This window comes from Crocuta crocuta, unplaced genomic scaffold (assembly GCF_008692635.1).
Source record: "Crocuta crocuta isolate KB4526 unplaced genomic scaffold, BGI_CrCroc_1.0 scaffold408, whole genome shotgun sequence".
Lineage (NCBI taxonomy): Eukaryota > Metazoa > Chordata > Mammalia > Carnivora > Hyaenidae > Crocuta > Crocuta crocuta.
In genome coordinates this window covers 4,460,784-4,477,293 of record NW_027527444.1, presented here as the reverse complement: position 1 = coordinate 4,477,293, position 16,510 = coordinate 4,460,784, and the positions used below count along the sequence as shown (strand labels likewise).

Below are 16,510 nucleotides of genomic sequence, written 5' to 3'. Positions count from 1 at the left end.
AGCTAGTCAGCGAAGGAGGCAAAGGTGATTTCAGCTGGCTGAATTATTTTTGTGAAAAATCACGAGTATTTTATCACTTTGAAGGCTGGGTTCTGCATTACGAACGCCTTACCAAAATTCTTTTGTTTTGAAGTAATTTAAACTCATGGAGAACGTAAAGCTAGAATACTTTGTCTGCACAGACTTCACCCGGATCCACTAATGGTTAGCATCTTGCCTCCTTTGCTCTATCTCATCTTTGGGCGCAGACTTGTGTGTGTGTGTCTGTGTGTGTGTGTTTCAGGTGCGTCTAAGCCCTATGCTCACCAGCACAGACCTCCCCTTTCAAAATAAACCTTCACGAGCACTGTATATATAAAAAATATTTTTATTTGTACATTTTAACATGTTAAAAAGTTTGTTCCTTAGGTCTCTATTTTGGAGATGAAATCCCATATGGGCACCTGACCGGCTCAATCAGCAGAGCAGGCAGCTCTTGATCCTGGGGTTGTGAGTTCAAGCCTCAGGTTGGTTGTAGAGATTGTTTAAAAAAAAAAAAAAAAAACTCCTTAAAAGACACCTTTTCATAAATCCCGTCAATACGATAGCAGTTCTTAACCTGCATCACAAGAACTCACAGACACCCAGCACTGACTGCAGTATTTTTCAGATGCAGATTATCATAGTGCATTTTAAAAACCTATGTATGTAAAAGCAAATCTGAAATCACAATAGCTTTGGTCAAGATATATTTACGTAAAGCACACGGACACGTGATAACCTATGATACTGTGTTAAAAGGGGCGCTTACACTTAAAGAAGGACGGATTTGCGGAAAAGTTGGCATGTAACAAATGGGACAACTCGGCCATTAGGAATTAAGTCACCAACATAGTCACTCCTGCTGTTGTAATAATACAGGACAACGTAAAAGTGGGACACGGCTCGCATGAGTTTATCTCCTAGGAAGCGGCAGCCTGGGCTCGTCCACACCTCCGGGGTCTGGTGCGCGTGTCATGGATGCGGGAGGACCGTTGCGCTGCACGGAAGTTTCTCTCGGTCTCAGCAGCTGTCCCCACAGAGAATGGGCTCCGGTCAGTTACGGGCGACCCGGGGAGACAGGAAGGAGCGGGCTCTGGAATGTAGGCTGACTGGGTCATTAAGCTCACGGTTTACTTCGAGGAACACGTTTCTCTCCAGAGCAGGACATTCTGGACGCAGGCAGCTGCGCGCAGACAGGTCGGGCACGAGCAGCAGTGGCCCGTCCGGCCTGATCGCCGCCCAGCACGTTCTGTGAAGGGCCCTTGACAGAGCGGAGGCTCTGGGCGCGCTCCTGACACAGGCTTTTCTCTGTGGTGCAAGTTCAGGACTGGGGTGGCTCCTGGCCGTGGGGTTAACAAGCACGAGAAAGGCCAGATGGCACCGAGTGTCCCAGGCCCCTGACGCATTACAAAACTGACACCTGCGGTGAGGGACGCCCACGGAGACTCAGCACTTCCCATGGGTGGTTTCTAGGCACCAACCGCTGTCGCGTCACGTGAAAGTCTGTGACAAGAGGCGGTTTGCACAGGAGCGAGGCTGCACTCAGGCCAGTGCCACTTCCCAGGGGGACCACTCTGACGGACAGCAGACGCGTGCGTTTAGTGTGCAGAAAATACTAATTTATAAACTCATTTTGAGGACTTTTCAACAACTGAAAGTGACACGTAAGTCAGGTTTGCAGCATTTACGACAGAGGAGCAGGTCCGAGGAGCTGCAGAGACGACAGACACTTGCCGGCCCGGGAGGACACGCACTCCTGCACAGAATCAGCCGCAGCTCGCCGTACAAGCAGGGCTGCGTCTCGCTGCGAGACGCCCCTTCCTCACGCAACGCTCCTCCTGGGACAGGCTCAGCGGCCGCACCGGGGAAGTGTCCGCTACCTGCTGCCGTCAAGCTGGTTGGCGAAGTGCTTTACAATCTGGAGCTGATGAGTGTAAGTGACAGATGCAAACAGGAAGGGTGTCTTCCACCATGTCCCAGTTTTAGGCCAGTGCTGGAGGGCGGCTCCACGCACCTCGCCGTGCAGGCATCTGCAAGGCTCAGGTCAGCTGCTGACGTTCCCAGATTTCCATTCCCGATACTCGACACAGTCAATTACATATCAGGTACCACACCTGACAGACGGTTTGTGAACTTTTAACCAATATATTAAAAAAGATTAAGAAACGCATCAACTTCTTTGTAACTGTGCCCCCTAGTGGCCTACTTTGTCTATGAAAGACGACCAGCGCCCCCACACACGCCAACCCGCCCCCGACGCAGTCTCCCGGCTCGGCTCGGGAGAACACGTCCAGGGTCTGTCTGAACTTCCCTCCCCGTCTTCTCCCAACTCCACCACGTACACAGATACGTGAAAACAGATGATTACATAAATACAGCATAACCTTAAATTAAAACATCATCTGAAATACAGTATCTTAAATACAGCAAGCCGTGGCATAGGCCCGTGAGGCGTTTACACATGGTCAGCGGAAAATCGAGCCTCGTGGGTTTGAAAAGGATGTTTTCAGACAAATGACCACTCACGTGCTGTCCCTCTGCAGACTACATTCGCAGGGAAGCCTTGCCTTGCAAACACTTGGTGGCGACATCGGCCCTCTCTCTCAGCACGCCGGCCTCCTCCGCACTCGCGTGCGCCTGCTCGCGCTTCAACAGGAAGTGGCTGATGAAGAGCTTCAGGCCCTCTCTCAGCACGCCCAGCTTTGGGCTGTCGGCCACCCTGGGAAGGGCGTGAGGAGCTGCGTGTCAGTGACAGCCACAGCCCCAGGGTCTCCAATTGGGAGACGCAGCCTAACTGCTTTCAAAGCAGGTTCTGAATCAAGAGCTTAACAACCTACGCTACACACTAGACATTGTTGGTCTGCACTCCAGCAGGTGGGGTGCTCCCCAAATCTAACGTATATCAAGCAAATAACTTCTTACGCTGCATGTAATCCGTAACAACCTATGTGAGTGGAAATAACTCTCCTTATCTCTTTTCCGTGTTAGAACAAAGCAAGATGGGCACTTACCTTGCAAAAATTGAAGCAAGGTCTTCAACTTCAGTTTCCATCAACAGCATATACAGCACTTTCCGTAAAAAGTGGACTCTGGGTTTATCTAACTCACTGAATTCAACTACCTAATTAGAGTCAGGACAGAGAAAAAGTTACATGGATTTAGTCAACTTTCTCGTTGACTTCTAATTAGAGTAAAAAATTACCTGCCCCCTTTAAGTAAACTATTTCCAGTTTTATAGAATGAAGGGCTGTTGGCAAGGAGGGGCCGTGGGCAGGGGAGTGCAAGCCACTGCCGGGGGCGCGCTGCTGCTGGGAGTTTATGGGGGCGAGAAGTCAGGAATCAGGAGTTCTAGAACTGAAGCACACATAGGCGCAGGCCTTCAAGAAACCACAGCCAAATCACCCCATAGACACAGAGTTTAGATCTGGGGGGAGTCCCTCTTATTTGCGTACATACATACGCTCCCTGAGAAACATACGTAACCTTCGGTACACTTACACCACGGAACACTGTGCGGGAGGAAACCAGAAAACACAATTAAAGATATAAACGTGGATATACTTCAAACTCATGCTGACCTAACCACAAGGAACTGTAAAAGGATACTCAACACAGGGGCAGGACAGTACTGTCCACGTGGAGGACACGGTACGTGAGATGACATGACGTGTCACCTGTAGACACACAGGCCCAGTCAGAGTTCAACGGCTTCCTGAGAACCAGAGAGGACCCAGCGAATGGGGCTGGCGGAGGACCCCGGACACGTTTCAAGGACATCTCTAGGTTCCACGGAACCCAGGGAAACATCGCATCCTCCTCCAATCTGAACTCAAAACTTGAGGGAACCGAAGGCAAGGTCTAGTCCAGCAATGAGAAGGCACATCCTCACCATCTGTCACAACACTGCCATTTCCGGAATGTGGCAGAAGGCTCAGTGCCTGGTTCTCAGTACAGTGACCGGAACCCAATACCACACCCAACCTAACATCAGGGCCCTGGTGGCTGGACATGTCAGGAAGCCAGGAAACCGCAGAGGCCACCAGTCTGCACGTCAGGGAGCAGGAGGCACCGGAGTCCAGGCCCCGAACACCCTCTCTGCCCGCAGGCTCCCTGTCCACGTTTCCAGGACGCCCAGGCCCGGCGGCCACCTCAAACGCCACGTCCTCTATCTAGGGTCCCCTGTCCACTCCACACATCGGGGCACCTGCACATCACTGGCTCGGATGTGACCTGGAGGCAGGGCAGGGCGGGGGCGCCCTTCGCTTTAAGAGACGCCGTCCATCCCAAGGGGAGAAAACGCAGAAGCCCTGCATGGCGGCCCGCCAGCTCCCCCCCCCGCCCCGACGCAGCGGCAGCCAGCGCGGGTCAGGCTGTATCATCAGGGCCTGTACGGGAACCTCGACTCCAGACAAGAGCCTCCAAGATGAGCAGAGCCTCACAGCGCCTTCCTTTACTGAGCACATGCACACTGCAAGCCACCCCGGCTACTTTTCATGGTGCGATGATGTTATAAACACAATTCTCAGGGCCGCTAGGGAGGTGGGGGTGGGGGCTCAGTTGAGTGACTCTTGATTTCGGTTCAGGTCATGATCTCACGGTTTGTGAGTTCGAGCTCCACATCTGGCTCTGTACTGATGGTGCAGAGCCTGCTTGGGATTCTCTCTCTCTGCCCCTCCTCTGCTCATGCTCTCTCTCAAAAATAAATTATTAAAAACAAACAAAAACCAAACTAGGGTGCCTGGATGGCTCTGGTTGAGCATATGACTCTTGATTTCGGCTCAGGTCATGACCTCACGGCTGTGGGATGGGGGCCCCACACTGGGCTCTGCACTGATGAGAAGCCTGCTTAGGATTCTCTCTCCCTGCGCCTCCCCTGCTCATACACACGCGCTTTCTCTCAAGATAAAATTAAACACGTTTCAGGTATGTCAGAACTTAAGGAAACAAATTTTCTTAAGGGACCAAACGTAAGCAATTGTTTATCATTTTCATTGCTCTCAGCAACTCCGTCTGTGATACAAACCTTTAAAATGGAGAGTGGAAGTGACTTTGTCTTCAACAAGTGGGCCACCAGGTGAACCAAATTAGAGAAGTTAGTGGCTGGCAAGTTTTCTAGGTCCCGGAATTTATCCCATATGCTGAACTGGAAAGTCATCTGATTGATTGAAGAAAAAGAGGAAGTCAAAATGCAGGAAACTGGTAGGACACGCCGCTAGAACAGACTCTAAAGCCACGCTGCTACTCATGCGTCTGCGGCATTTGAGTCAGGTCCTCCCGTCCCACATATGGTTTGAACCGCGTTTTCCCTCGAAGTGGCAGAAACATCAAAGAGAAGAGGCTGGAGCAGTACAGCAGCCAGGGACCCTCCTGGTGACGTGGGCCGCCAGGTGCCCTCATCCGCGGCAGGAAAAGGTGGCGCAGCAACCCTTTCCCTGCCACTCCGCCTCGCTGATGCCCCCGCCCCGCCCCGGGCTCTCCCCGAGAGGCCTGGCCTCGGCCCCGGCTGGGCCACTGACTCCGGGTGCTCGAGGCCGCTGGGCTGAGCCACACGGAAGGCCCAGGAAGACGGCGCGGGGCAGGGGTGGGGGCGGCCTGCTGACAGAGCTACCTGGAACTTCCTCTCGTGCTCACAGAACTTGCCAGCCAGGAACGCGTAGAAGGGGTTGAAGCTTTTCTCCTGAAGGCAGCAATCCAGGAGAACGTGGACGATCTCCCTCTCCTGCTCGTCCTTGAGCCCAAGCCTGCGACAGAGACGGCGATGAGCGAATCTTCCAGAGGGGCACAGCCTGCCAGGCAGGCCGGGCAGAGGGGAGCCGAGGAGAGGAGGCGTGGCTCACAAGACGGGTGCCACGGTGGGTGTCCTCGCGCCCGGGAGTTTCATTCCATGGGAAGCAAACAGAGGAAAATGAACTACCCCCTTCCTGAGAAGGCTGTTGTGAGGGCACACAGGGGCCTGAAAAATCTCACAATTGCAGCAACTGCACCAGGACGCTTTTAACTTGGAAGTAATTGGAAAGGCAAGCTCCTACGAAGATTCTAAGCGACTTATGACAATGAACAGTTGCTGAAAATGACCGTGCATCGAACACGGTCCACTCCGGACCCCAGCGGCCAGCCGGCAGCAGACGCCGGGAACGCAGAGCTCGACGCGCAGACTCTGGCCGCAACGTCCCAGCAAACCGCAGCCCCAGGCGCTCACACACTCACTTCAGAAGCTTTTCAAACGCGTCCAAAAAGTCTTCACTCGTCATTATTGTACAGAACACATTTCTCCTGACATCGGTGTTCATTCTCTGCTTCCTGGCGAGTTCTAGTATCTTCCCGCTAACCTGAAAGAGAGACAAGTCAGACAGACCACACAGATGTTTCAGGCGAAAGTTAATTTCGTTCACTGTCGTTACTAAGTTTCTAAAAGATAATGTGTGTGCTTTTATGGCTTTCCGGAAGGTTAGCTACGAATTCTACGTCAATTTATACGTGTGAGTGCTAAAGCCGCATCCCTGGGGAGCCCCCAAGAGAACACAGCGCAGGGGACAAAGCGGCCGCAGGAGGAGAACACCGCCTGATTCGGGAGGCTTCTCGGGAGCAGCACCATCAGTCTAGACGGTAACGACTTGAATTAGAAGTGGCCGCAGCCAGAAGAGCCGGGACAACAATGTAGGACATAGGATCTTGGGACAAAAAAAAGGATGTCCTAGGAAAGTGAGGAAAATTAGAATAACATATGGACTTTAGTTAATAATAAAATACAAAGAAATACAACGATTCCGACCACCTGAAACCCGAGCCTAACGGACCACAGGCACCTCCTGGGAAACACCTGTCTGCACTAAGCCTGGTACCTGCAGTGTGAGTGCTCGGCCTTCGTGTTTCCCTCCTTCAACTTCTAAGTCCTTCATGCAATGTGTTCAGGAACTTAAACAACAGAAACGGAGTTAAGTTTCATCACTGAACAGTAAGCTTCTGAATGCGCCCTCGTGTGTACATGTCGAACACTGTCCAGGGAGCCAGGTGGCCGCTGCAGGGAGGGACGCAGCAAGACCTCAGGGGGCCCACAGGGAACACGGATGGCGTGCCCAACGGGGGCCCGGGGGTCTCGTACCGTCCCCGCCGGCTGCTTCTCCGGGATCTTCTGCTGACCGCTATCAATCATAGGTGCCCCGCTCCACGCAGACCCCACAATCCACCAGCGCCCGGTCTGCTCCGCGTTCAGGATGCTGTCCCAGGAGACGCGGAGCTGAGTCTCTGTCCCTGAGCCGGTGCCGCGCACCTGGAGAGAAGGAGCTCGTGAAACACTGCAGGTGCTTCACAGTCTGCATCTCGTCACCCTTGGGCTTCTTCTGTTTTTGATAATGGAATTTCTGGTTTGTGAATACTTTTTTTTTTAAATGTTTATTTTTGATAGAGGCAGTGCAAGTGAGGGAGGGGCAGAAAGAGAGGGAGACCAGAATCCGAAGCAGCTCCAGGTTCTGAGCTGTCAGCAGTGAGCCTGACACGGGGCTCAAACCCACGAACCGTGAGATCATGACCTGAGCTGACTGAGCCCCCAGGCGCCCCTGGTTTGTGAATGCTGCGATGAGTCACCGACCACTGGGACAGTTAGCCAGTTTGGAATGACGCCAGAGTTAGGCATAAACTCTCACTGCTGTGTTTGGAGAGCGGCCACACCAGGGAGAGGCTCATACTTCGGCCCCGAGGACAGCTGCACCGAGCTGGCGGTGAGAACTTTCCAGAGGCACCTGGGGGCTGGAGTCAGCAATTCTGGACCTGCCCAGAGTCGGGGCCAAAGGACCCCTGACTGGGGATGTTGTGGGCCCCAGCTGTGGCCCCACATCTGGGGAACTTTTAGGGAGCTAAGGGGTGGCCCCCCACCCCCATAGTGACCTCATTGGTCTGGGCGGAGCCATGGCCTGAGCCCCCTTACAGAGCGGAGAATTCTATAGTGCGGCCAAGCCGGGCACCATGGGCTAAGTGCTGGGGACCCTCGACACAGACCAGTCAGAGGTCTCTCCACAGAAATGTGATGCTGCCCTCCAGGACCCTGAGCTCGTACTACCGGGACGTGGCGCCTCACTAACAGGTCCACTTCCTTCCAGACCTCCACCGAAGGGCCTCACCAGGGCTCTCTGGAGCTTTCGCAGCTTCTCCACGGGCTCCGGGTCGTAGCCGGGGATCTTACGCAGGTCGTTGTTCCTCAGCGCTAGCATGGTCTCCAGCATAAACCGAACCTTTAAGGAAAAGGACAAAAGAAAGCGTCATTTCTTGCAGTGTAAGCGCCTTGAGATGGAAGGGACTAGACCAGCGTGGTCCACAGGTGCACGGTCCCCACTAACCTGACCCTCCGGCTCAGGGTTACGTGTGAATACGCGTCTGTCACCCGACGTCCTCTGGGGCCCGAGATCTGACGGTTTCTCCTCCGTCTCCATGGCCTCTGTCCCTGCCCCCCGGCGCCCCCCAAACCCTCGGTCTTAGCTGTCTTCTCTCTCCATTACGTTTTAAAGTCTCCCCATTCCTGGTCCTATTTTTCTAACTTTTAAATTGGAAATAATGTCATAATTAGAGAAACTTGCAAGAATAAAATCATTTTTCCCATGCCTCCAAGATTTCCCCAAATGTTACCCTTATATTGAGGTAATTCACATGCTATGAAACTCACCCAGGTAACACCCTACAATGAGCAGGGGGGTGCGGCTGTCCTGATCAGTCAGGACATGGTCATCACCCCCAGAAAGAGGCTCCAAATGCATATGAGCACCGCCGAAACCCCGCCCCAGGCAACCGAGCCTACTTCCCCCCTCCATAGACTTTTGTTTTAAACCTGGCCTCTAGGCATTCCACCCAGGGCCAAGTGCTTCCTGGGGACACTCTGGGGGCCCCCGGCAGAGGAGACACTCCCGCTCCGAAACCATCAGCTCCGCCCCCGGGACGCCAGCACCTCTCCAGAGCTGGCCCCAGCACCTTCATTCAGGACTCTCCTCTCCTGCTATCCACCGGCGGTGACCCCCTTCCATTCCTTCACACTCGCCTTCCCCTCCAACCCACTTCTAACCCTAAAGCCACATCTGGTGTGAGCGAGCCGAGCGGACACTCCCCTTCCCGCCAGACCCCTGCAGCGCTACTTCCCTGCCTGCCCACCTCCCCCTTTCTACGGTAGTCAACGTGGGATTAGCATGAAAGCACCCGTCCTTTACCTGCTCAGAGCCCCTCAGGTGCCTCTAGGGTAAGGTCCTAAGTGCCTGAAGGGCCACCAAGCCTCCCAACGCGCCCTCTGCCCTCTCCTCCTGCCCCTGGCTCCCAGGCACGCTCCCCACACGAACCCTTCTCCTGTCCCTGAGGCGGCAGTGCCAGGAGCCCACACCCGAGCCCCGTGGCCTCCCTCAGGAAGCGTTCCCTCCCTGCATAAACGTGGAATACACCGACGCTTAAATTCACAAAATGCCTGAGTTCTTAGTAGGAAAAAGGTGCGTTCACCTATCGAAGGTACACCACAAAACCTGACAAGGCAGAGGACATCGGGGGCCAGGGACCGCTAAGAAATTAAATGTGATTTTGCCCCAGACACTTGATTTTGAGCCCTGGTCGGTGCGAATTAGGCACCCAGGAAGCGGGTCAGGTGACGCACTCATACCCTCGTCTGGTCGCGGAACTTGCCACCCGCCTCGCTGGCCTTGGCCTGGGCCTCCATGATCAGTTCCTTAAGTGACAACGCATCATCTTTTCTCAACGAAAAGCCCACGTTTTTCAGCATCAACAGGATGAGTTCAATATCTTTTTCTGTGAAAGTCCCAACGAGTTTTTTCAGGATGTCAAAGACGAGGAGCGACTGCACCACGTGGAAGTTATACAAGTGCGCGATGATGGTGAACAGGTTTTCACACTCGTCTTTGCCTCCGCTCTTGTAGACGGCGTCAAACCTCCTCACCACGGCCTCCACAAAGTGAGCCCCGACCTGGACAAAGAGCAGAAAAAAAAATCACCACAAACAGGCAAAACTCAGGGTCAACAAGCTCTTCTCAGGGATCCTTCTTCCTCTTGCAACAAACCTAAATGTCTAGCGCTTTTTAAGTTAACACATAAAACACACAGCTGCTAAGTTACAGGCTCTTAACGCGGCCTGAGCTTGGCTCCAGCTAAGGCCGGAGGGGGGCGAGAGGAGGGCTCAGAGCCCGCATCGAGGTGTGTCCACAAAGCCTGAGACTTTGACGGGGACTCTGAAGGGCGCCCCCTGTGGTGACCGCTACATCATGGTCAAATATAACCTGAGAGAGAAGGTAGAATTCTGCAGACATCAAGAAAAACCCAGGCATGAAACATACTTAGGTACGTTTTCAATCACATGAACGAATTACATCGTTAGTCAAAATTTTAAATTCCTGTTAATATCTTCAGAATAAAGTACAACTTTAGTAGCAAATTTAAAAATATGAGTAACTTTCATGTTCCTAAAGTTATTTTACAATACACCTTAATTCTGACGTGGAGATTTAAAGAAAACAATTTTTTAATGTTTGTTTATTTCTGAGACAGAGACAGAGAGACTGTGAGCAGGGGAGGGACAGACAGAGGGAGACACAGAATTGGAAGCAGGCTCCAGGCTCTGAGCTGTCAGCACAGAGCTGGACGTGGGGCTTGAACTTGTGAACTGCGAGATCATGACTTCGAATGTGCAACCACTAAGCCACCCAGGAGCCCCTGATTCAGAGAGCTGAAAGCAAAGCTGTGCAGACCTGATTTCACTTTTAGTAACTGACAAGCAGGGGGTCTGTGACAGACTCTTCCCCTCCCATGAATTCCTGTGGGGAGGCCTTTCTCACAGAACTGACAGACTGACGGACCCATCCGGACAGGGGGTCATCTTCTGGCAGAGGTGGACGTCGCCCGCTAAGCACCACTCCCCGGGGACAAGTCATTCGGGTGTCCTTCATGCTGTGAGTGGGGGTGTGATGACAGGTGGGACCCGCCACCTCATGCCCTCCAGTCCCGCGGGTCCTCTGTGCTGGGGGTGCTGGCGTCCACAGCTGTTGTTGGAACTCGACACGCCATCTACGGTCAGTCCTCTTGACTACAAAGTACCCGGTGTGACCCTGGGAGGGCGGGGGAGCACTCGGAACCCCCCAGGGCACTCGGGAGAGGCGTCCAGTGACTCCGTCACACCTCACAGGAAAGGGAAGGGACTCGCGGTGTGTCATGTGAAAACGAGGACAGCTCTTACAGACAAAACAATTACTTCAAGGGGCTGGCGCAGATGTAGCTGAGGACAGTCCCGCTGCCCAGAACCCTCGGGCCTAGGCCTCTCTGTCCCCACCTCCTGATGCCCAGAAGGTTCTACAATCTGCCTCTTCCAAACTCCCTTGCCGGGGCGCTGCTGGATGGGAGCGCCTGGCTCCAAAGGCTGTGTAGGGAGAGCGACGAAGCCGGTGGTGGCAGGGAAGCCGGTGAGGAGACTTTCAACCTCAAAACACCGTCTCACACGGAGCACGAATCAGCGTGAGGGACCTCTGCTGAGCACGCCCCGTGGGCAAGGCCCCCGAATACCCTCAGCGTGTATACAACTCGCTAGCCCAAGCCCACTGTCAAGTGACGGACGCAGCCAATGATTTCCCCACGTGCCACGCTGCGCCCGCCACCGAACCCCCAGCACACATAGGAGAGCTTGTCTGGCAAGTTCGCGGCCTTTCTGGGGAGCCCGGGCCAGGCCTGCTTGGAAGGTGCCAGTGAGTTGTGAGAGCAAAGAACAGACGAGCGAGGGGAAAAAGCACGCTGACCTACATGCTGGAGACTTTCCCGGGCCTGGCTGTCCCCGCACTCGCCCCTCGGGTCCCAGGGGACCAGGTGTAAGGGATACGCCAGGGCGCAGACCCGCCCCAGGGTCAGGCTGTCAGGGGAGGCTCATTCCTGGGAGGAGGGAGATCAGAAGGCAAAGAAACCAACCACACACGTACTGTCTCACAGGAGGACCCGCCACCCGGGGAGATGAAGCCCTGGTCCCTACTCGGCCGTCGGCTCCCGTGTCTCAGCATAAACTTCTGGGATCGGGAGTCCTCTGCTAAGCCCGGGACAGGCCACGCCGTGGACATGAATGCCCCGGGAAGGTCGTGGCTTCACCGTAGGAGGTGACCCAAGAGGACTTATCAGAGCGGGAGGGGTCACCGCACGGCCTCGCCGAGGCTAACGCAGAGGGCCGGGAGCAAGGAAGAGCCTGCGGGCGGCCCGCAGGTGACCTGGGGACTCCAAGCCTTGGCCCCATCACACGTCTCCGCACTTAATCAAACCCACGGTCACTCCCAGCGTGGTGGCCTCACGGAAAAGTGACCTCGCAGCCAGTGCGAACACCTGAGCAGAAAGACCACGTGGACCGCTGTACTCCAGCACCTGCTGCGAGTCCCCGGGGGAGCCGGGAGCATCACTCCCAAGCGAACCACCAGTGACGAAGGCACCGCAACGGGCTGGACGCAGAGCCCTGTATTCGGGGACGTGGTTCTGACGTGGTAGACACACAGCAGCACCCTTCCGCTGAGCCGACTGTGACTTTGAGTGCTGGGCGGACCAGACCTGGCGCGGGGAGGGGGCCCTACCTCCACACCGACCGTGTGGTGGAGGACGCTGAGCAGCAGCACGTGCTCCATCACCAGCCTGCCCGGCATGGCTGCGCCCGGGGCGCAGGCGCTCAGCAGGACGCCCGTCACCGTGTCGTTCATGTCCTTCCTGCTGTGGGCCAGGTACAGCTCCTCCAGCTGCCCGCTGATGGAGGCCACGCTCGGCTCGCTCAACCTGCGGACAGTTGTGAAGACAGAGCAGCATGACACCTCACATCAGGGATTCTTTCCTAGGGCCGCTTAGAAAGATCAGAGTCATGGACACCCAATGCCCAGGTCTCACACGAACGTCTGACCCACCGCCAGCTTTGGGGGGCCCCGATGACTCACGCGCACCGCACATGGCACGCGGTCCTCTGGGGTCCTGCAATGACCCAGCCGCTGTTCCGTCTGCGGGGGGCACTCACGGGACCCGCTTTAAGACCCGGGACCCTGCAATGAGGGCGCTCCACCGCTGTGCTGACCCAGCATCCCAGGCACAGACAGGGACCTGCCCTGACTTGGCATGTCCGTACGCGCCGTTGGGAGGAAGTCTGACATTTCCGCTTTTGGGCCAGAGGCCGGCATAAAACCTTGCAGCTCCTGCACGGAGAAAAGGCTGCTCCGCGTACTGGGTGGGGGGGAGGGCTGGGTGTGCACATGGAAGATGATGCACGGTGCCTTTGCCGACATGGGCATGAAACTGGCATGCTTGGCAGAATTCCAGAATGTACCATGGAAAATGTTTTATTTTTTTGTTTTAATTAAAAACAAAGCAATGGGGGCCCCTGGGTGGCTTAGTCTGTTAAGTGTCCAACTCTTGACTTTGGCTCAGGTTATGATCTCACGACAGCATGGAGCCTGCCTGGGATTCTGTGCCTCCCTCTCCCTCTGCCCCTCCCCTGCTCTTTCTTTTGCTCTCAAAATAAATAAGTAAAGTTCAAAACAAAACAAAGCAAGACGATGGGTGTGGGGGAGGACTGGGTGCGACCACACAGGCCAGCATGCCAGGAAGGTCCCACCGTCACTGTGGGCAGGTACCTGGGGCCCCTGCGTGAGACCCTGTGGAGAACGCACACACATACAACTATGAGTAACGGACAAGGGGACTGAGGCCCGCACCCCAGACCCAGAGCACCTGCGCAGGGGAAGTCCGTGCCCAGACCTCTCAGAACCACCACGTGGCGCCTGAGTGGCTCTCAAACTCCGAAGGCTTCAAAGTACCAGACAGAAAAGGCGAGCGTCCTGCTTTCTGAGGCACAGAGCTGGCACGAAGGAGCTGATCAACCACGATGGGCCCGCCCCTGTGGCTTACGGTCTGTGCTGGGAAAGTCCCTATATCCTCAGACCACAACATCTTTCTGTGGCACAGGGTGACGGTGTCGCCAGCTTACCTGTTAATGAGACCTTGGACGTGTCTCTTCAGTCTTTCAAGTGCCTCCTTTTTCTCACCGCTCACGGTCTCCTCAGCCTGCCTCACGTGAGGCGGGACGTACTTTCCGTTGCTCCCACAAAGCCTCTGCTTAAAAGGACAGAAATAAATGACAAAAGTTTTACGTTGGACAAGTTCCACTCTTCTGCCTGCTGCGTTCATGTTTCCACGTTACAGTCCTACGGACCCGCAGGTGCTGGACCACTGACCACTGTCGCTTAACGATCAGTAGAAACGTACTCTGAGCCACGGGGAGCCCTGAGCCCCGTTCACCGGCCTGGTGGCGTCAGCACTGACGTCACTGTCGGCACGTCTGGTCTACTCGTTTTCCCTGTGACTCTTCAGAACTGGCCGTGCCCCCCTGGCATCCGCCCACCAGAGCCCCACATTCTATGCCTCCTTGGGGTGAATTTTCGGCAGGAACGTCAGTTCACAAACACGGAAATTACGTGCACTGCCGGTTTTGGTGGGAGGCTCTTCTAAGATAACTTCAAAAATAAAAGAAAAGAACTTCAAACCGGTTCAAAACCTGCATCTACACATATATGACCAAATCAAAATCAGTCCATTGCTCACTATGTCCCAGATCGTCAACTGGGAAGGTTACAGATCACCACCGTTGACCAACACTGTCCGGGCACCTAAGTGAGGGCTTCAGGGGACAAACGTGTGTAAGGCGTGACCCCTGCTGTCAGGGGGCTCAAACTCGGTTGGAGAAGACACTTTAACATCCGTGGAAACTGTTACCCTCCAGACACCCATCCTCAGACGTGTCAACCCTGCCTCCACAAGCCGTGAGAGAACAGTTAGGGAACTTTGGTCCAAAAGTCAAGTCCGGAGAGAGGAACGGACAGCGGTTACAGACCATTCACAGAACGCCAGGTGCTACAGTTCCGGGGACAGACACCAAAGAGTCAGTGCCTGCACTTACGATGGGGAAGAACACCCAGGAAGTCTACGTGGACGGACAGACAGCCACGGTGAGAAGCCGAGGAAAGGCTGTGCTAACAGGAGGGAGAAATGCATTTATGGACAGAACGTGGTAACAGCGACATGTGGGAAGGAGTGCACACTCGTTTGCCTGCCTTCAAAGTGCGCGTGGAAGTGCCCCCCCCCCGCCCCCCCAAGAAGGCGGCTGCTGAACGTGATCTTCAGCGCAGGACTTTGTGGAAGCGGGTGTTACAGATCGGCGTTACGTTTTAGAGATTCACTCCAGGAGCCGAGGGACAGGAAAAGGCCTAGGTGAGGGCAGAGGCGAGTCGGGGGTGATGCAGCCGTCCCCCCTCCCCCCCAGAACACCAGCGGCCAACCTGGAACAGAGCAAGGGGGGAGGGGATTCAAGGTCAGGTCTGGAGGCTGAGGCAGTAAGCACCGGGTGGAGGAGGTGTCGCCTTAGGGCACCCGGTGGGAACGGCCATTGAGCTTCTGGGATTAAAGCTCTCCAGAGAGGTTTCCTCCCTGAGTCTTCACTGCGGAAATGGAAAAACGTAACAGACATAATAACCCGATTTACCCACACTTGGCTCCACACCCACCAATACATCAATATGCCACGTCTGTCCCACTCTGGCCCCTAGGCGTGATTTCCGGGAAGATTTCGGGGAAAATCCCGGAGAACTTAGGTTGGTCACACGATACCTGGTCTGCTGCGTCTGCGTCCGCGTCCTCACAGGGAGTCTCACTCGTTTCTTCTGCAAAACGGACTCTCTTTCTGTCCCTTCCCGACTTCGCTCTCCCTTCGGCCGCTTTTTTTGGCTTCTTCTCTTCCCCGTCGGCCTCCTCACTCTGCGCTCCCGCTTCCACCTTGCTCTGTTCTTTTTCTTCTTCTTCTTCTTCTTCTTCTTCTTCTTCTTCCTCTTCTTCCTCCTCCTCCCCCTCCCNGCCCTCCGTCCGAGCCGCTGGGTCTCCCAGAGCCCAGGGCCCCCAGAACGTAGTCGAGCCCGTCGCGAGCAAAGCTGCGCGGCACGGAGCCAGCGTCGCCCTTCCTCCGGCGCTTGTTCAAGCCGAGGCGCCGCTCCAGCTTTCGGATCTCCCGGTCCTCCTCCTCGTTGGCCGCCAGAAGGGCCCGTTTCCGGGCGGCGGCGGNGCTCCCGGCCGCCGCCATTTTTCCTGGATGCTCCTACTCCAACTTCCGGCCGGGCGGGACTTCCGGGCAGGGCCGGCGCTGCGCCGGACGGGGCGGCGTCCCCTGCTGGCGGGAGGGCGGCAGCGCAGGGAACGGCGCGGCCGCAAAGGGCGCCTGCTCTGCAAACGCTGTAAAGTCAGTGCGCTGAGCACACAAGTGCGTTCTCATTTAACGAAGGAAGCCGTACAGCCTGTGCCACAGGAGTAAGTGTGGTTGTCTGGGTGGCGCGGCTCTTCAGAGGCGCTTGCCTCTCACAGATCCGTAGGGAAAATGTTAATGTTGTTTTCAGTGGCGTTTTACTGGCGGAACTTATCCAAGCTTATGATTCTGACACTTACTAGTTTCCCTCAGGCTCAG

General features: G+C 55.2%; 1 protein-coding gene across 1 annotated transcript; it reads right to left on the bottom strand.

The window, feature by feature from the left end:
* Positions 1–351: 351 nt before the first annotated feature.
* NOM1 (nucleolar protein with MIF4G domain 1) lies at positions 352–16,132 on the bottom strand. Its single transcript, XM_077761699.1, is given in 12 exon segments — positions 352–2,740; positions 3,033–3,142; positions 5,045–5,176; positions 5,630–5,762; positions 6,229–6,350; positions 7,124–7,291; positions 8,139–8,249; positions 9,650–9,970; positions 12,597–12,792; positions 13,991–14,118; positions 15,667–15,918; positions 15,920–16,132. Coding segments are annotated over 12 exon segments (2,061 nt in total). The 3' UTR covers positions 352–2,565.
* Positions 16,133–16,510: the final 378 nt, after the last annotated feature.